Below are 21,305 nucleotides of genomic sequence, written 5' to 3'. Positions count from 1 at the left end.
ATAAATATACCTCAAACGGTTCTTTAGGTATTGGCGTTCAAAAATCGACATTTGTATTCTGTGAAAGATAAATTTTCCTGGTTTTTTATTTGTTCCTTTGTATTTACACAACTACCTATCTGGATGCCAAATTTGAACCTTCAAGGTCATCTGGAAGTGGTTAGAATTTGGTCTTATAGGTCAGCCATGTAGATTTTTAGACGTCAATACCTAAAGAACCGTTTGAGGTATATTTATGAAATTTGAAGCTGATGTTTATCTTGCAAGTCTCAACACATGAGCCAAATTTGAAGTGTTAATGAACAGTACTTTTTGAGTGATGAGGAGTCAAAAGTGGCTCCAATTAGTTCGTCTAAATGTACGCACGATGCAGTCCCTCCCTGGAACTAGGCTTAACATGCTCCCGCATGTCTATAATGTTTGCTTAATGTTGATTTAGTCGATTTTCTCTTGATGGGAACATGTAAGACAAAATTAAAATTTCCAGTATTACAGACCTTCTAGAGCAGATGCCGCGAAAACTATACAAGATATACAAAAACTTGACTGTCTCACCTATAGCAAATTGAATAAGCTTTTTTTGGTTCATAGTAGCCATGTCACTAGGAAGCATAGTTTCCGAGGATTAAGCGAAAAACCGAAAAGTGGTACCTTTAAACCCCCCCTCTCCCCGCCGGCTCAAGGGCTAAGGGCGGGGACTTTTGCTATGTTCACCTTCTAACTAGTCTAAATAAAGTCCCGAAGTCAGAACTTGTGTTCCACGGATTTCCATGTATAATGCTGTATTGACTGGACTATTTTATTCGAGTTTTATAATACGGGCCCAAATCAAATTACAAGAAACCCCAAAAAACTGCATCAACCACAAAAAATCAATAACTAGAATTTAATAGATCTACATTGACACGAAATGGACGGCTGACTATAGACATGTAATATTGTAATATAGATATAGTACTGGAACGGTGTAGGAAGTGAATGTGACCGTGGCGGCTGGCGGCACTGATCGAGTCATTTTGTAGGTACTTTGGAAGTACAAATTACATGAATTAGAGGAGAATGCAATCAGTCGCACGACATCCGAGGAACGCTTTGTGGAGCGAAAGGAAAGTAGCAGACACGCGAACTCCCGCGTTACACTACTCACCCATATTTCTTGATGTAGTCACAATGATCACTTTCTTGCAATAATGATTTACTCGTATGCACAGATGATTCTTATTTGCACACAGTAAAGAAATACTTCTGCACATTTTTAAAACCAAATATTTACCGAACGTTTTTTTGTACACAGGGTAATAGGTGGAAGGAGGTACCTACCTACTTAAGATGGAAATGGAAAAAACATAGTTTGATAACTTTGCTCTTATTTAAATGAATTTTCCTCTTGTTTACTCTCATCTCAAATTGGTTTCGCTAATCGAGGGTAAGTCACTTTAGAACTTAACTCTGATTGCAGTCAATAAGTAGGATGCCTTAAAGCACAGCATAACAGCTAGGTATTATTAACTTTTAAATTTTCATAATTCCTAAATCTTATGGGGGCGGTACAGAAAACCTACACTATAGCCTACTACGCCACGTTTATACGAGTAAGTAAAGCCTGCCGAATTGCGTATGGCTATGGCTTTTGATAACTCTACATTTTCTTCCCTCTCCACTACGGCTTTTTTACACCAAACAGGTTTATAAATATTTAAATAGCCATTAAAGGCAATAAACAAACAGCCATTTAAGTATTTATATCGGTCAATCATTAGTTGAACGTTACATAAAATGAAATAAAGATTTGCCCCAGATTGTGCCCATTATATTTATTAGAAGGTTAATATTGTTGATTGCCTTTAACCGTCGTGTATTGTTCTGGCTAAACATTCTTTTGTTTTAGCCCTGATTTTTGAATAAAATTCTCTAATCAAGATACCTACTTGAATGTGTTCAGTGTATTGGCTATTGATCGTATCGAAAATTCGAGTTCAAATGCTGTCAACTGCATCTCAACGGCTAAGCTTACGCTCAGCCAAACACGCAACAAGGTCGTTCTGCGACTAAAGTAGTTATCGGTTACTGTGTCTGTAATACTGTGTAATTATTATTTTAACATAATGATAAGTGACGGAATTCTCGGGCTGCGGGCCGCACAACCGGATGCCCCGAGGTCTCTGGTATTCGATTTGTGGACACCGGACAGCTATCTAACTACTTCTGCAATCATAATAGCTTTTAATAAGTGCAAGATTACCAAAGCGGGGCGATCGAGCGGGTTTATCTTCGCGGAGTTTGTGTACCGCAGTTTGGCTAATGTGGTTCAATAAAAGCGCGTTCTAACTTGGATATAATTTGTTGTGGTGTAAGTGATATTTTGTATGGTTGCCCCCAATTTTCATTATTGCCGATTACCCTGTGTATGTTACTTAGGTCTACAACTTGGTTTTAATGTAGAGATGTTTAGTTTAGCTAATGTCGAGTAATATAGGTTCCTACTCGTAAACTATAATGTATAAACGCGATAGTTTATGAAAATGGATGGACGGATGGAAAGTTAACCTACGCTGAAAAAGTTGCGGACAAAAAGCGTAATATTTTAGTTCTTTGGTCTTCAACGGATTTCATTAACAGAATCTTAATTCATCAGTTAAAATTGTGCTGGTTAAATTGACAGTCCATCTAAAATTTAGATCAATTTTATTCCTCTCACTCCTTATATTGCTTGGACGTATATTGCTTGGTAACCAATCATAGTAAAAACTTTTAGAAACCAATTTTTAGTAGCGCAATACGATTTTTCTTATTTCTATTGTCATTAAAATTAAAAGAAAATCTGTTATAATTTTCGTTTCTAACGAAAAATGACTGAAAGAAAAGAACATCGCATGTCGTATGCGCTCAATAAATTCTGAAGAATTCAACGATATTTTATGACTCTTAAATAAGTTTTGACGTTAACTGAAGTAAAATTTTGGTATAACAAATAGATAGACTCAACAAATATTAAGAAATTAATGTTATAATAAGTTAACTACAGCTTTAGCCAACAACATATTTTATATTTTTAAGAATTGACTTCAAACGTAATAAGTTGTAAGTAGGTTATAAAAGACACAATTATGAAACAAAAAAAACAACGAATAGGTTTCAGAGTTTATGAGAATGTTTTTGATACGAATATGTAGGTACCTACTGCAGTAATAATAGAGTTTAACACTTTTATATGGATAAGAAGCGCTTAGATATTGATTTCATAATTATATTATCTTTTCATTTATAAATATTAAATTATGAGTCTTGTTATTAATGAAGCAATTAACAGTTCGTGCATTTAATTATGTATTAGGACTCTCCTAGGTATAATTATATAAGTAAAAATAAGCAATTATATTAGTAAATAAATTGAAAAGTAATTTGCCACCCCAGACATTTCTTTTCGTAACAGTAAAAAAGAAAACTGCAATTCTACATAGATACTTAAAGCCTGACCAGGAACATAAAAACCCTCGCCATGTTGCGGAAAACTAATGGTACTAATTTCTTTTAATGGCAACAGTAACTGAAAACTTCATTGACATGTCACCTTGCATGTCAGTCTATTGCTGTCAAAGTGTAAACAAACTTTATTTTAAATGTGCGCAATTGATTTTGTGAATTAAATTGCTAAAACTTTTTATAGTCGTGAAAGAAAAGTGGTTCACAATGCGTTAAAGTATTTGTCGAAGAGAAATACTAAGGGTTCGGACAATATTTTCATTGAATAATGTTTCCGACAAAGGTTGTCAAATTGACTGACATGTTTATCGCATAGTATAGTCCACTATGAAAATTAGCTGTGGTTTGTTTCAACTACCTATTTTAAATTTTTTTGTCACTTTCTAAGTGTTGAATTTTATGGAATTGGGAAAGAAGTACCGAGTTTGAAGCGTTCATGAGCAAACATTGCAGTTGAATATTCAAGTTCTGAATTTGATTATTGATGAATAATAAAATAAATCCTACTAGCTCGATTGATGGTTTCATTTAATTTATTTAAACCAGGCTACCTATAATAATATTTTTTCGTTAATTTATGAAAATATCAAATTAGCCCGTAATCCTGAATCCTGATACATAAAGTTAGCCTATTAATTTAACACAGGTACGACTGTACTCAGTGTTGCACTATCAAATGCAATTGACGCGCCTCTATGCCAGGGTTTTTATGTTCCTGGTCAGGCTATAACTATTGTTTTATTTAACGTTTGTCAAGTGTGAAATTATTATGAAAAATAATAAATTAAATATAATTTCATAACAACAATTCTTTACACTTTGGAGCAAATAATAATTTACACCGAAATTGGACTCTTGGTAAATTAACATTAAATTATAGTAGGCAACATTAGGTAAATACAGGATGAATCTAACTAAAATCGGCAAAATTATAGAGATTGTAAATCAAATACCAAAATGACTTGAGAATTAAGCCGAGTTTAAGGCTAATAAGTAATAGGCTAGTAATAAAATAACTCTAGTAAAACAGTCCCGATTATTTATCATGAGTACCTATCTATTAAGGATTAAGTAATTGAAAGTGCTTTTTTCATTTTTCTAATAACAGCAACGAATTCACCTTACTGAAATTCATTTTTTGCTATTAAAATGATTAACTTGCCTTTTATATTCGGAAAGAAACATGCAATTTATGACTCTGTTCGTGATTCGCCAATAACAATATATGCAATTAATCACAAATGATTTCGATTTCTTTTAAAAATGTAACGACATCGCTTCATTGGCCGTGACATGCTGTTTTCATCCAAACAATTCTTCAATTTCATTAAAAACACTTAAATCAATAATTCTATTTCATCTACTTACAATGCGTGGTTTTTCGTCACGAGCATGTAATTCGTATTTACACTTTTACATACATAATACGATAGCAAAAACTAGTGAATTGTAAATCGTGATCTAATAATCAAGTTTATTGCCATAATTGGGTAAACAACATAACATATTTCAGAACTGGGGCATGGTATCAATGGGCCATACTTTTGCAATGAAACTCAACGTCGTCGTGTAGTAGTCGTACTTGACAAGTTCGCGTACAAAAGCTCCGCCGTGCTTTCAACACTCGGCGGTAAACTCTAGAACGAGCGACAGACAATATTTGGTGCAGTTGTACGACCGCTCAAAAACTATTTAACTCTACCTGGCCCGAGACACGCCGTTTGATGCAAACATTGGAATATGACACAAACAATCTATTGCAACACAAGCGAGCTACCTGTATCAGAGTTTATATTGCATCTCGTAAGCGAATGTCAAATTATAAGTCTTGGTCAGTTCATTCGAATTCTCAATGACACTATAGTACTAGGTAATATTAGAACGTATTGTACTTAATTTTAGTCATAAATGAGGCTGTTAGGAGTTGTGCAAGCTGTGGTACTGACCTGTTTCTGACGGAGGAACGGGATGAGAGGGTGAGATTCCTCTGGGGCAGGCGGGGCGAGGGCGCGGGCGAGGGCGCCGGCGGCGGCGCGGGCGGCGAGGTCCGCGGCAGGCGCCCGCCCGCGGCCGCCGCGCCAGCAGCCAGCAGCACCACCATCCACAGTCTTGACATCACGATACCGTGCGCACGAGACGCGCGAATCACGAACGTAGTCACACCAGCGGCACACAGCGTGCTATGAGCGGCGCTACGTTCACTTTGTTGTGCGGCGCGCGCCCCACTCTGATGAAAGCGGGCTTTCACTGGGCCCGCTGCGCCCGCGCCGGCCGGCCCGCGGGCCCGCTCGAAATATCATTCGCAGCCTCCGCGAATTAGGACATGCCTATCTGGCTGTAGGCCCTTGCAATTTTATTGGATGCGCAACCTCTATAAATAGGGTGACCAATTCCAATTATTGAGCGGTCCAAATCGATGTTACAACGCGCGATGTAAATATAATTTTTTAAAATCAATAAATTTAATTAAATAAATAAATAATAAATAATAATAAATATCTTACGAGCAAAAGTATGGAATCACCCCTTTGTGTTCCGAGCGGTCTTAAGTACTGAATGACTACGTATTGTATGTATTATATCTATGGTATCAATTTTAAGCTTATAATATCACCTTTAAAATAGTACCATTTTTATTGAATTTCTATTAGTCATTTAGTTCTTATGATCACTCGGAATAAATAGGGTGATTCCATATTTTTGCTCGCGAGTGTATATTTTAGGTAACGCACATGACTCGCTCCTCGCCAGAGCTTTTATCGTAGTGCTATAGGAAGATGCTCGTGATATCGAGGACGAAGGCACGACTATTACCGTGACAAAGGTCCGTTCCAACATCATGAACTCGGTATCACATAGCGTACCTATGTCGGCTGTAGCCAATGCTAGAGTAGGTGCTTGAAGAGAATGCTTGAGGCAAAACGCTGATAGTGATGGCCCGCATTCCCGACTCATATGGCTACCGTGGGCAAAGACAACGTCAGGTTTTTAGTGGGTAGGCCCTGCCCTTCTGACAGGGAGAACCCCACATAACCCACTAACTGTCCCCGCGGCAGGTGGGTATACAAATCAATGTATTTTCCTGACGAAAAAAAAGGTGCTTGAAGAGGCACACGGTCGCAAGATTATTTAGGTCTTGTTAGCTTCTCCTAACGACGCTTCTGGTGGTATGACACGGATGATTAGTTATTGGTTCATACTCCTTTCCCAGTTCCGTTACCTTCTTTCGCCTTGGAAGTCATCGGTGGGGGCTCACGGTTACGGTTGCTCCACCCAGCCCCTTTCTTCACGCAGCTTGAGTAGGCCGCATTGGCCACTGTATGTAACCGAGTTGAGGTTGAACCTTGGGTGTTCAGGGTGGCCTTGGTGTTGGGGCTTGGGGTACGTGTACCTACCACCTACCAGTCAATTTGTGCAATTGTAGAGCTATTAGTTTACTCCTTAACGCTAACCTAACCCACGTGATCTTGGGGTCTAGAATAACCACTGACCCTATCGGTAAATACACCAACTCTTGTAAGTTTTCTCGTGATATAAAAAGTATTAGTCCAGTCAATAAAGCATTATAGATGGAAATCCGTGGAACACAATTTTTGACTTCGGGACTTTATTTAGACTAGTTAGGAGGTGAACATAGCAAAAGTCCCCGCCCTTAGCCCTTGAGCCGCCGGAGAGAGGGGGGTTTATAGGTACCACTTTTCGGTTTTTCGCTTAATCCTCGGAAACTATGCGTCCTAGTGACATGACTACTATGAACGAAAAAAAGCTTATTCAATTTTCTGTAGGTGAGATAGTCAAGTTTTTCTATATCTTGTATAGTTTTCGCGGCATCTGCTCTAGAAGGTCTGTAATATTGGAAATTTTATTTTTGTCTGACATGTTCCCATCAGGAGAAAATTGACTAAATCAACATTGAGCTAATATTCTAGACATGCGGGAGCATGTTAAGCCTAGTTCCAGGGAGGGGACTGCACCGTGCGTATATTTAGACGAACCACTTGGAGCCACTTTTGACTCCTCATCACTCAAAAAGTACTGTGCATTAACACTTCAAATTTGGCTCATCTGTTGAGACTTGCAAGATGAACATCAGCTTCAAATTTCATAAACATACCTCAAACGGTTCTTTAGGTATTGACGTCCAAAAATCTACATGGCTGACCTATAAGACCAAATTCTAACCACTTCCAGATGACCTTGAAGGTTCAAATTTGAAATCCAGATTGGTAGTTGTGTAAATACAAAGGAACGAATAAAAAATCAGTAAATTTTAATATTTCACAGGTGATAGATAGATTTTAGTGCCCTAAATGTCGATTTTTGAACGTCAATACCTAAATAACCGTTTGAGGTATATTTATGAAATTTGAAGCTGATGTTTATCTTGCAAGTCTCAACACATGAGTCAAATTTGAAGTGTTAATGCACAGTACTTTTTGAGTGATGAGGAGTCAAAAGTGGCTCCAAGTGGTTCGTCTAAATATACGCACGGTGCAGTCCCCTCCCTGGAACTAGGCTTAACATGCTCCCGCATGTCTAGAATATTAGCTCAATGTTGATTTAGTCGATTTTCTCCTGATGGGAACATGTAAGACAAAAATAAAATTTGCAATATTACAGACCTTCTAGAGCAGATGCCGCGAAAACTATACAAGATATAGAAAAACTTGACTATCTCACCTGTAGCAAATTGAATAAGCTTTTTTTGGTTCATAGTCGTCATGTCACTAGGACGCATAGTTTCCGAGGATTAAGCGAAAAACCGAAAAGTGGTACCTTTAAACCCCTCCCTCCCCGCCGGCTTAAGGGCTAAGGGCGGGGACTTTTGCTATGTTCACCTCCTAACTAGTCTAATTTAAAGTCCCGAGGTCAGAAATTGTGTTCCACGGATTTCTCTCTACACCGTCGTTAAAGCATTCATTGACTGGACTAATCTACGAATAAACTCTGTTTGTTATGGTGTATCGACCATAACAAACAGGTGTGCTCCTAATACAAAAGTGAAGGCAATCATTTATAATTACGCTGACTGTCCACTTTAAACCACATGGGAATCGCACAAAACTAAATGAGGGATTGAACGAAATCAAAAAAAAATATCTTAATAACCTTTTATTACGAGAATAACAATGAAATAAAATAGCACTCTTCTGTCAACATTTGAAAGTTCAACAATAATATTCGAGGGAGGTTCATTCAGAGGTTTTTATGACTAAAGTTTCGGACAAGAGGTCTTCCTGAGGTAGTTCTTGCCAGAAGGCAGAGGCACCACGGTCACTCCTTGCGGGAAAACCTTCTTCACTTGGTCCTCGGGTAGCGTTGGCAGGACCATGCAGTCGTCACCCATCTGATGAAGAGAGTTAGATTAGTCTACTTTTGTATTGCAGTCGAACATTAATTAGTATCTAGGTCGCGCAACAGGTTGAGGCGAAAGCGCGACAAGTGTATCCTAAAAATCTTGCACGCAACTTGATTCGGACTGGACTGACACTGAATAAGGATATAGGAGCTTTCACCAGCTCGACTCAACTAAGAAACAACCAAATTTTCACTTCTAAGCTTCAATCTAAAGGAGGACGTTGCCAGTTTTCAATAAAACCACATGGGTAAACGAACTAAAGTCGCTGAGATAGCACGACGGATTAGCAAGCTGAAGTGGCAATGGGCAGGGCACATAGTACGCAGAACTGACGGCCGATGGGGCAGCAAGGTTCTGGAGTGGAGCCCGCGTACTGGAAAACGCAGCGTGTGACGTCCACCAACAAGGCGGACTGACGACATCATAAAGGTAACAGGAAGGCGCAAGCCGCTACCAATAAATCAACATGGAAATCATTGGGGGAGGCCTATGTTCAGCAGTAGACGTCCTATGGCTGAAATGATGATGATGATGAACCACATGAGACCTCATTTCCGTTATAAATAAAAATGTTGGATTAAAAAGGTAGGTACTATCGGGGACTCGAACGCCTTGACACCTTAAGGGCCTAAATTGTTTGCACACACACGCTCGATATTGCTCCGCCCCCGTTCATTCATATTTCGGGTCTAAGCAGCGTCGGCGCACCACTGTAGATGTTTGCCCTAGCAAACCAAGCTCTATGTAAAGCAATTAGGATTGAGTATTGCTTATTACCCGCATCCGTAGCGCTCGTTTGGCAACGTCGCATTTTAGTCAATTTGAAACCCAATAAAGAATCGCTACAAAATATTATATGAGGCTTCGTGTAAAATTTGAACTAGCGATTGCCCGCTCGGGTCACAAAATTGCTATCGCACATTCCGAGGTAACTATGCAATTTCCCGAGAAAAAAGTAGCCCTTTCTACAATTATTGTTGATATTATGAGTGTAAATCTCATGATATTAGTTTAGCTAGTTAGGGCGAGAAATACAAAATCATACAGTTGCTTTCGAATTTTACTTATTTAATAGGTATTTAATTTATTCGGAACTTATTTAAACAATATGTTATTGAATTAATTAGTAAAGTGTTAAGGAATATTTGTGGCTTAAAACAATCATTGTAAGATCTGGCTATAACTTTCTTAAATCCTTGAATGTAAATAAAAACTTATACCTGATAGGTTTCTATTTATTTTTAATGCATATTTTGTTTTCCGTTTTAAAGAAACACTTATCTTTAAAACGGAACATCTCACATCCAGGTAATTGGTTATCGTAAATATTATAATATTCAGTTAGTTTTATTTCAAATTCAATTTTTTATTGCACATTAAGTGTCTTTACACAAGGTCTTAAATCAATAACAATTAAACTTCAAACTAAATAATACTTAAACAGTTAACAATGTATAGATAAGTTTGTAAGTAAATATAAGAATTATTTTGAGAGGCATGGTTCAGTAATCGAGCGGAGGTCAATAAAAAGGCAATCAAACAGTCCAATTACTAGCACGGGTCAACACAAATCAATCGGTTATTGATCACGAAACTTCACAAAAAAACAAAGGAGAGAATATGTCGACAGATCGCCAAAGCAAAAAGCAGACAGACCTCGTATAAAAACACAATATTAAAAAAAATACATATCTATTTGTTTGTAACCAAATTCTATTATTAAAATTCTAAGGCTGAGTTGCACCATCTTACTTTAACTTTAACAAACGTCAAAATTCTGTCAAACTCCATACAAAAAGGACCGGTTACCGTTATAGTTACGGTCAAAGTTAGGTGGTGCAACTCAGCCTAAAACTAAGAAAGATTGAAGAAAAAGAAACATTTCGTTTTAAACCTTAACCGTATGACAATAAAGTGCACAATGGTATTTCGTATTGCAACCTAAGCCCTGATTGTCTCTTATTGGTCGTAGTAAAAATATAGTAAAATGCGTAACCAATGGACAACACGCATAAGTTGTAATATTAAGTTAAATTATGACTTAATTTAAAGTTTAGATCACACACATTATAGCCTGACCAGGAACATAAAAACCCTGGCATAGAGGCGCGTCAATCGCATTTGATAGTGCAACACTGAGTACAGTCGTACCTGTGTTAAATTAATAGGCTAACTTTATGTATCAGGATTCAGGATTACGGGCTAATTTGATATTTTCATAAATTAACCAACAAATATTATTATAGGTAACCTGGTTTAAATAAATTAAATGAAACCATCAATCGAGCTAGTTGGATTTATATTATTATTCATCAATAATCAAATTCAGAACTTGAATATTCAACTGCAATGTTTGGTCATGAACGCTTCAACCTCGGTACTTCTTTCCCAATTCCATAAAATTCAACACTTAGAAAGTGACAGAAAATTTTAAAATAGGTAGTTGAAACAAACCAAAGCTAATTTTCATAGTGGACTGTACTATACGATAAACATGACAGTCAATTTGACAACCTTTGTCGGAAACATTATTCAATGAAAATATTGTCCGAACCCTTAGTTTTTCTCTTCGACAAATACTTTAAGACATTGTGTTCCACTTTTCTTTCACGACTATAAAAAGATTTTAGCAATTTATTTCACAAAATCAATTGCGCACATTTAAAATAAAGTTTGTTTACACTTTGACAGCAATAGACTGACATGCAAGGTGACATGTCAATGAAGTTTTCAGTTACTGTTGCCATTAAAAGAAATTAGTACCATTAGTTTTCCGCAACATGGCGAGGGTTTTTATGTTCCTGGTCAGGCTATACACTAGTTTTTATTTCACCTCAATCCATCCAGTATTACCGAAGATAGAGCCTCGAGAAGTTTACGGACCTTTTAAAATTTTCAAAAATTTCCAATATTCGCGCGTGACGTCACAACATGATTTTGCAGCCCCCGCACGTTAACCCATTTACCACTTTTTGTCTTTTACCAACTAAAATAAAATTTTACCTAACTGACAACTGTTGTTAGTTGTCATCGTTCAATCACATTTCAAACTTGGCGCTATAAAAGTAACCATTATTATGCCACCTATTGCCAATTTTGTGCACTATGAAGCCATTTTTACATTTATGCAATTAAATATAATTTTTTTGGAAAAATAACCAAGTTTGTGTCTCTGTGCTCAATAACGAGTAAATAGTCCAGTTATTTGTTAATTTTACTTGGAAAGTTTTCTGGAATTTTTGAAAATTGGTGAACAAATAGATTTCGCTATGTTCTTTCCGAATTTTGTGACCTCGTTTATAGCCGCGCGCGCGCCCACCTTATTGAAAAAAATCCGCCTTAAAAAAGGTTTTTGACAACTACTTTTTTCCTTTTATAATTTTTGGGACATAGACAAGCTAAGAAGCTTTGATAAATGTGATAAATTTCATGTAATGTAAGTTAAATAGATTTAGAGTTGTGAAACAGTCAAATTAATGTACCTGCTAAATTGCGAGTTCTTTTTTCTTTGATCATGGCAGGACACGCTGCCGAGTTTCCTAAATAATTATGCTGAAGTATAAAAAAATTCGCGTTGCTGAAGTATACATTTTTTTTTGTCTTGTTTGTTTCTACATTACATAATTGTATCCTACTATTATTATAAATGCGAAAGTTTGGATGTCTGGAAGTTTAAAATAAAGTAATGTTTATTTCTCACCAACATAACAGATAATATTATGATAACAAACAATCAGGAAAAACAAAAAGTAAGAATGTTGGTGGGTTGATACCTGAACTAGGAAGATTCCTGTGTCTCAGGTTTGTTACTCTTTCACGCAAAATGTACTCAACGGATTTTGATGAAACTGTACAATATTATTGTTTGTAACCCAGATTAACATGAAATAGGAAAGAATGTAACTATCAAAAATCTTCTCTAAGGCAGCATTTTTCCAATTTCGCAACGAGCGCGGCATTCACACTTATCTAACAGACTAACAGAGAGCATAGCGAAATCTATTTAATTAATCACCAATTTTCAAAACTCACGGAACACTTTCCAGGTAACCACGTTAATTCGTACCAAACGACTGGACTATAATAAAATTGATATAAAAATTTGGGTACATCTTCTCAAAAACAAAAGAACTGGTGCTAAAAGGGTTAAGTGACGTTTTGACATTTGTAGAGGGCCTTGTAGAAGGGGAGGCTATGGTGCTGAATGTGGATTAACTCGAGTGTCATAGTAACTTATTAGACTGCTAAGCTTGATGATAAAAAGAAAAATATTTTTTTCAATGTACATATTCTGGTCATAAGTTCTGTCATATGATAATATCTTTTAAATTTTGAATGAAGGTTTCAAAAACATTTTTACTGAATTAGAATTAAAAAAAAAATGTGCGATAGTTCGAATTTTATTTTATGTGTAGTGGACGCATAAAGAAGTCCGAACTGTAGTTGTCACGTTGCATTGCTACGCGCCAAAGCAGATTTTCGTTGTGCTGAAAAAATTTAGTTTATCTTTTCATTAAATGATAGGTATAGGTGTACCAGAATCTCATGGCAAACAAAAATATTGGAAAAGTGTGTCTTTCATATGGCTAATGTCTATGGCTTTATTGTCACCTGTCAACGTAAATCAAGTGAACTGTCAGTCGCTGCAGAAATTTTGTAATCTCTTCATGCCTATTTGTTATTTTTGTGAAAAAGTCGAAAAAGCTCAAACAATGCAATGTAAGCAATGTAAAAAATGTTAAAGTTGTTAAATAAACTTTTATTTATTTATTTTATTTATTTAAGTCATATTGTTTTCAATGTGTATTGTAAAATAAGGCATAATTCAAAGTCAATCTTTGATTTTAAAGCGCGTCGTTGAGTTGACAGTAAGTTGGAGTGAAATTGGATACATTTAGTTTATTACCTAACTGCGTCAGAAGGAGGATATTTTTTAATATTATTCTTATAATAGCTGCTTTATCGGGGGTTTCAGGTGTACCTCATAAATTGGTGCAGAGGAATGGTGAAAATGTTATGACCATGTAAATAAAATTGAAAAAGATTTCATCAAGTAAGATGTAAGATAGAATAATTGAAATGGTGGAAGAGCAATTTATAATAAATAACTCTTTATCTTGATCATCTATTGAAGAAAAGTGTAATCCTTGGAATCGTTTTCTAGTTCTAAATGAAGTGATTAGTTATAAGTATGATACATAATAAAATTAGTTACATAAAGTAATATACGATTTACTTATTTTTCAAGACATTTTCCTATTATATTACTGACGGGATTGCTACCATGTACCTTAATTTTGAGTTTCCAATATTTCGGCACTGTTGCAAGCGCCATGGTCACGGAGTAATTGAAGAAATTAAAACCAGACATCGTTGAGATGTGCGTTCAAAAGACCTGAGATTTAAAAAAATCCCACGTTTTGTTTGAACAGTAAGCGAAAAAAAAGTGACTTGAAAATAGAATACAAAATGAGAAGGTATGGTAAATGATAAGTCTTTACCAATGAAGAAGCAGAAGTTCAATTTCATGTGACCTCCATCTAGGCTAGATTCCATCGTCACTCAAAGTTTGGCTGCGGTCTCAAATTTGGGCTTAATTGAGGTATTTTTTGGGTGAGAGGCATAAGAACTAATGCCGTTTTATATCAAAAATTCATACTTAGAGGTAATCAACCAGGTACAAANTGTACCTACAATTAGTCTTTATTCACATTCGCTGTAAAAATCCACATCCATACCGATGAAGAAAATCTTGTTATCGTTACCAACGGTAGGTACTGTAGAGGCGGCTTCAACTTTAAACAAACATGTTCAGTCGTTGATACATCACACGTTTTTGGCCGAGAAAAAGCGGTGCGCATACGTGTAATGTGAGAGGATTGACAAAACCTAGGGCAGTGGTTCCCAACATGAGTTCCACGCAAACATCCCTGGTGTCTTAAATGTGTTCAATAGACCATAGTGTACAAAATAAAATACAATTATTTAATATCGTTATCCGAGGATTATGGTAAAATGGATCTATGGGTCCATTTTTATCAAAGGGAGCCACTGATTTTTTAAGGTACATTGACATTCCTACACAGCATTTGTATGAGCCACAAGGTCGGTATATGTCTAAGCTTGAGCATTTATTTGAATACTAGCTGACCCGGCGAACTTTGTTCCGCCTTAATGGCAATAAATAAGCAGACTTTTTTTAATTTTGAACGGGATAAAAAGTATCCTATGTCCTTCTCCTGGCTCTAAACTACCTCCCTGACAATTTTCAGCTAAATCGGTTCTGCCGTTCTTGAGTTATAAGTGGAGTAACTAACACGACTTTCTTTTATATATACACAGTGTGAGTCACGTTAAAGTGTACATATCAAAATAGATGAAACTAGACCTATTTTTATCGACAAAAAAGAGGTCAAAAAATTTTTGAGATTTTTTTTTAATTTTTTATAGAATTTTTTTTCTTTCAATTACTTATTGTAAAGAAAACATAATAACTTTTAAACTAAGCGGTATATCTTGATACAATAAAAATAGTAACAATGCTAAATAACAGGCAATACTAAAAAAATACATAAAATACACAAAAAAGGCCAATAAATAATAAAAAATTATACTTTTTGAAAAAAATCCGCTTAAAAAATCGTGTTTTTTTGGTTATTTGATAAATTTCTCCAAAAAATGCCCCTATAACAGGTAGTTTTTATTACTTTGTATTATTCTCTATCATATTACCTTCGTAAAACGAAAAATTGCATGTCTCTATCCCTAAGCATTTTAGTTAAAATTAAAATTGTCTCTACCTGTAGCGGAGAATAATGTTGTGGCAGGCCTTTGTTCAAACGATCATAGCAAATGTTGTGATAGGTATAGAGACATGCAATTTTTGGTTTTACAAAGATAATACGATAGAAAATAATACAAAGTAATAAAAACCACCGGTTATAGGGGCACTTTTTGGAAAAAATTATAAAATAACCAAAAAAACACGAATTTTTAAGCAGATTTTTTTCAAAAAGTATCATTTTTTATTATTTGTTGGCATTTTTTGTGTATTCTATGTATTTTTTTAGTATCGCCTGTTATTTAGCATTATTACTGTTTTTATTTTATCAGGATATACCGCTCAGTTTAAAAGTTATTACGTTTTCTTTACAATAAGTAATTTGAAGAAAAAAAATTCTATAAAAAATTAAAAAAAAATCTCAAAAATTTTTTGAACTCTTTTTTGTCGATAAAAATAGGTCTAGTTTCATCTATTTTCATATGTACACTTTAACGTGACTCACACTGTATAGATAGTGTTAGTTAGTATCGAACGTTAATAATACCTTTCAACGTAATACTGATGCTAAGGATCACAAGAACAATCATGGAGAGTATAGGCTGGCATGTCACGAGAACTATTAACTAATGAAATAGTCGACTTATTTTTAAGTTTACACAATATTATGTAAAATACACAAGATATTCACCTTCCAATCGACAGGAGTCGCCACCTTGGCTCGGTCGGTTAGCTGCAATGAGTCCAGGATTCGCAGTATTTCACTGGAAAGAAAAGGTACTTGATTAATTACAGAACGACTGGTGAGTTAATGGTTTTCTACCGCTGTATCAATGATACGGGGCCCCCGGGCTACAAGGGTCCCCAGGGCTAGATGAACCATTAGGTAAAGTAGGAAACAGTCTAGGGGTCCCAGGTTTTTTTTTAAATCTTATCAGGGCCCGGAATAGAGGGGGCCCCCCTTCTGCTCAAAAACAAACATTTTGATTCGCGTCGTGAGCGGCGCGTCTTTGTTTAGCGTCTTTATCCACCATACCATGGCGATCTTGCATTGGGTACAAATCTGAAAATCATTGGGGAAGGCCCGTTTTCAGCAGTGGGCGTCTTGTGATGATGACTTACTCAAAGCGCGCGCTGTGAGCGGCATCCCGGCGGTATCCAACTCGTCTTTATCCACCATGCCCAGCTGCATGGCTATCTTGCATTGGGTACGGGATCTTCCGCGTTTATAATATAAGTAGCACTCTTAATCAAATGACGGCAAGGTAATGGAAAACCAATGTTCTGGGGTGAAAGTCACGTACGGGCGACCGCAGCTTTGGGCGTCCACCCACTAGGTAGACAGACGACCTAATAAAGGTAGGAAGGCGCTGGAAGCAAGCTGCCACCTAAACCGGCCAATCTGGAAATCATCTGGCTGAAATGATGATGACGGTGATGACTTACTCAAAATTCCGTCCCGTGGTGGCTGGATACAGCAGCGACAGCCTAAACTTCTTGTTGGGGTCCACCACGAACACAGCGCGCGCTGTGAGCGGCATCCCGGCGGTATCCAGCTCATCTTTGTCCACCATGCCCAGCTGCATTGCTATCTTGCGGTCCTCATCTTCAATGATGGGGTACGGGAACTTCTCATCTTCATTGTAACCTTGAGACAATTTCAAATATTTTAAAATGTGTAATTGCCATGGCCTTGTTTGGGATAAGGTAATATCACAGAATAATAATAAGTACTACGTACAGAAGTTTTACTTCGCGAAGGTATTTAAAAAATGTATGCTCAATGTCATTAACAATATGGTGTAATTTAGCCTGTCTCAAGAGTCAAGCACCATTTTGTTGACAAACGTCGGAGATCGGCACTGCGCCGAAGCTATAGGGCTGACTTCGGTAAAATGATGTGACGTGAGGTGCCAAACTGCGGGAAATGGCGGAGGAAATACATAATTTAACATGAATTATCATGAATAATATTAACTACTTATTTACCTCTCAGTGTCTTGCGGCAACTTAAAAAAGTACATTCTGTTTTTATTATTATTTAGGCAGTTAAATACTGCACAGTATTTAGTACACCATTTTCTTTATTTTCTTCCATCATAAACAAGAATACGCATGCGTGAGCCAATGTTCGCTCGTATGTGAGGCCTTGTCGAATAGTATCCTGTAGGTGGGCCATCGTACGTGTTTTGTTTTCGATGTAAACTCGCGGAGATGAACAGGCCTGGTAATATCTTTATTCATTTATCGACAACAGACCGTAAGAGCGTTTGTTAATCTAGACACGAAAAATGAGGGTTTCCCTACGTCACTGGCGAGTAAGGTCCTATCACTTGCTTGTGGCTAAGGGCGCCAACTGGTGAGCGCAATCAAGGAAAAGCTCATTTATCGTCTCAGGATTTGAACCTGACCTGCCAGTCTCAAATGGCAAATGCAAATGTATGGGGTTCTAATCGTTTAAAATCGATAAAATTCCAATAAAAGAGAACTTACATGCGATTCACGCTTTTCTTAAAACTTTTGGCTATCTATGACATTGACATGGATAGAACGTAAGACACGTGCCTTGATACTCTAATCATTTTCGCGATAAACTATCGTGAAGATACAGTATCGTAAAGATAATATTGTTTTGCATGGAGACGCAATCTCCAATCTTACTTTTAAAAAAGTTGATCCAATTAACCCGTTTTTATGGTTTATCATTCTCTGTTGCCCATGATCAAACATTTTCCCATAACAGTATACAAATAAGCTACAATTGATGAAGAGGAAACTGTGTAAATTAGCTCACAAACTCGTAATTTCGTGTCCAATAGGCTCCAGAAGGCAACGCGCGAGGTATTAACGGGTAATTCTTTTTTTTTTCATTATGTTACCTAGAAGTAACGACCACAGAAGGCGAGGTTTTAATGCGTAATACTTTTTTGGCAGTGAGTATGTTACCTGGAAGTAACTACCACAGAAGGAAAAAGACAAATTAAAGGTAAAGAATGAAATAAATAAAGGCAATAATTATAGCCATAGCGTGGGCAGGCTTCCCACTAGGTGGACCGACGATCTGGTGAAGGTCGCGGGTGGCGCCTGGATGCAAGCGGTGCAGGACCGGTCTTTGTGGAAATCCTTGAAGGCCTTCCAAAAAGGCCTTCCGCCCTTGTCCAGCAGTAGACGTCTTTTGGCTGAAACGAACGAACGAAGAATAGCCAAACACTCTTTTGTTTCATACCTGCATAAGTCTTGATATCTTTGCACCATTCTACATGAGAAGCGACCGAATCACAGGATAATCCAATCACTTTCACATTGCGTTTGGCGAACTCCGGCAGCAGGTTGAGTACTCGTGCCAGTTCAGTCGTGCAGACAGGAGTAAAGTCAGATGGATGAGAAAATAAAATGCCCCATCTGGAAACAAAGTAAAACTTCAAATAAAATTTATTGATGAGTTACATTTGTTGTGCATTTTGAAAACATTTATGTCCTTGTATGATTTTAAGCTCATTCTGTTCTCCAAACTGTGTGTAATGTGAAGAACTGAAGAGTTGAAGAGTCCATGATAGATTCATTGTGCATTGCTTACATACATAAATTGCCTGCACTAGACAGAGCATGTTGCATTTTAATAAGCAAGCACTCACTAAATAGCTATGAACAAGATATGAAAAGAAACTATACAATAAAAGTATAGTCAAAGTCAAAGATTAAGATTGTATTCAGTACTTAGGTCCTTTCATACATCTATTGACATTAGAGCCAACTTACTTGAGCGTGGACCATGTAGGTAATACAAATTCAAATGCTTACTTGAGCATGGACCATGTAACACAAATTCAAATTCTTAATTTAGTATGTAGGCCATTTACAGGACACTTAACATGTCGCAATATAGTTTTGCCCTACCAGCACTTTGAAACGACAAGTATGTAAACAATATGAAAAATCCATTCATCCAGTCCACCACCCACCCAGACAATGTTTGTGGTGGCAGTGTGTACTTTGTAAAATAAATGGTAGGTAACTTCGGTGAAACTTACACAAAGTGGAATTTTGTAATGACACCTTAAGGGAAATTACTCATAATACTGGTAGATAGAAAATTTTACTCAAAAAAAACATTTCTTTATTTTTGAAAAGAAAGAGAACTGAATTCAAAGATTTCTGAATATTTGCTTGCCACATCTGGGAATCGAATGAAATGTATTAAAAATTACGCCCTATACTTTTATTGCTTCCATCATTAGGGTTAATTAAAGATTAAATCTCTTTCAAAAACTTGAAAATCAAATGAAAGGAAAACCATGAAATCATTATTTTAATTATTTACAAAAAATAGTATGGCATGGAGGTGAATGTTCAGAATATTTTGGATATCTTTGAATGCTTTATCTTTTCAAAAAAATTTGTTTTGTATGAGTAAAATTTTCTATGTACAGTACCTACTAAGAAAAGAATACTTTTTATTCAGGTGGAATTACAAATTTCCACCCTGTATACTTTCCTAATTTATTGAAAAGAATTTATATTGCAAAAATACAATAGAAACTTACAGCTACCACAATTGTGGAAACATTATGTATGAATGAGACAGTGTTGCCAGTCGGGTCTAGTCAGAAACAGTCAGAAATTACCAGAAATATAAAAAAAAGNGGGTGCGGAGCGATGATTGTGTAAGGTTGTTCATGGATGGAAAATGAATTCAATTGATAATCTAAATACGAAAAGTGACCAGCGCCCCGATTACGGTAACTTTTATAACGTCTACAATCCAGACGCGTTTCTGATTCTGCGATACGATTGGTCAAAACAGCTGACGTACGCTGTTGAACGACCAATCGTATCGCAGAATCGAGAAGCGTGTCTGGATTGTTGACGTTAAAAATTACCGTAATCGGGGCTCAGTCGTATAAAAACGTTTCATGGATTTGCGTTTTATTATCGAAAAACATTGGCTAAAACTCATTTTTCTTAACAAATAATAAATCAAATTCAAGTTTAAATGCACTTTATGACATAATTTTTAAATTGTCACTATTAATATTTATTTTTTAATGAATAACCTGTAAAGTTAATTCTACAATTTCTGAAAAATCACCTAAAAGTAACCTTTTCATAAGTGTAACCTAAAAGTAACCACAGCAGTTCAAAAGTAACCAAAAAGGTTACAAAAGTAACCTTCTGGCAACACTGGAATGAGAGTAGGGTATCGTGTAGGGTAGGGTGTTGGTGATTTGTGATTGTCTTCGTCTAAAGATTACAAAATAAATTTACTTTTACATGAAATTTTGTGGAGATGCAACAAGTAAATTGTAGTATTCAACAAATCCCTTGCAGTGCAGAAGGTGAAAACAATTTCAAAACTAAATACTCACGAGTCTCCAAGCCAGTTGTGGAAGTTTATCACTCCTTCTGTAGTATTTGCAGAGAAATTGGGGAAAACATCACCAAGTAAAAGCATTTTAGGTTAGCTAACCGCCACGAAAACTGTGGGTATTCAATGGATTAAACGTAATTCGTAGCTTTAGCGTAGCTAAAGTTTGGAAGAGGAACTGAAAATCTGACCACTGAGTTGTCGGAAAGGAAACAATGAAAGACTCCTTCTTTTGTTTTGCTTTTCCACAAAAACGAAGGACGAAGCAGAAGTTTACATTGCAACGCCGGATACTAGTGATGTCTACTCCATAGATA

The 21,305-nt window shown here is 36.5% G+C and overlaps 1 protein-coding gene across 1 annotated transcript; it reads right to left on the bottom strand.

Moving 5' to 3' along the window:
* Positions 1–8,579: 8,579 nt before the first annotated feature.
* Positions 8,580–21,305, bottom strand: Prx6a (Peroxiredoxin 6a). Its single transcript, XM_028322969.1, has 5 exons — positions 20,990–21,305; positions 18,850–19,025; positions 17,070–17,271; positions 16,315–16,387; positions 8,580–8,830 (listed from the first exon to the last, which is right to left on the bottom strand). Exons 1-5 carry the CDS (start codon positions 21,073–21,075, stop codon positions 8,696–8,698), a joined length of 672 nt encoding a protein of 223 aa, XP_028178770.1. The 5' UTR covers positions 21,076–21,305; the 3' UTR covers positions 8,580–8,695.

Source organism: Ostrinia furnacalis, unplaced genomic scaffold, assembly GCF_004193835.3.
Source record: "Ostrinia furnacalis isolate ACB-3 unplaced genomic scaffold, ASM419383v2 OfSCF0570, whole genome shotgun sequence".
Lineage (NCBI taxonomy): Eukaryota > Metazoa > Arthropoda > Insecta > Lepidoptera > Crambidae > Ostrinia > Ostrinia furnacalis.
The sequence above is the reverse complement of the archived record's forward strand: the minus strand, read 5'-3'. Positions and strand labels throughout refer to the sequence as shown.

Excerpts from the sequence above, each read along its gene's own strand:
- Prx6a (XM_028322969.1), bottom strand. The coding sequence starts at position 21,075 with ATGCTTTTACTTGGTGATGTTTTCCCCAATTTCTCTGCAAATACTACA. Across the intron at positions 19,026-20,989 it reads CACAACTGGCTTGGAGACTC|ATGGGGCATTTTATTTTCTC; the intron begins GTGAGTATTTAG and ends CTTTGTTTCCAG. Across the intron at positions 8,831-16,314 it reads CGACTCCTGTCGATTGGAAG|ATGGGTGACGACTGCATGGT; the intron begins GTGAATATCTTG and ends TCTCTTCATCAG.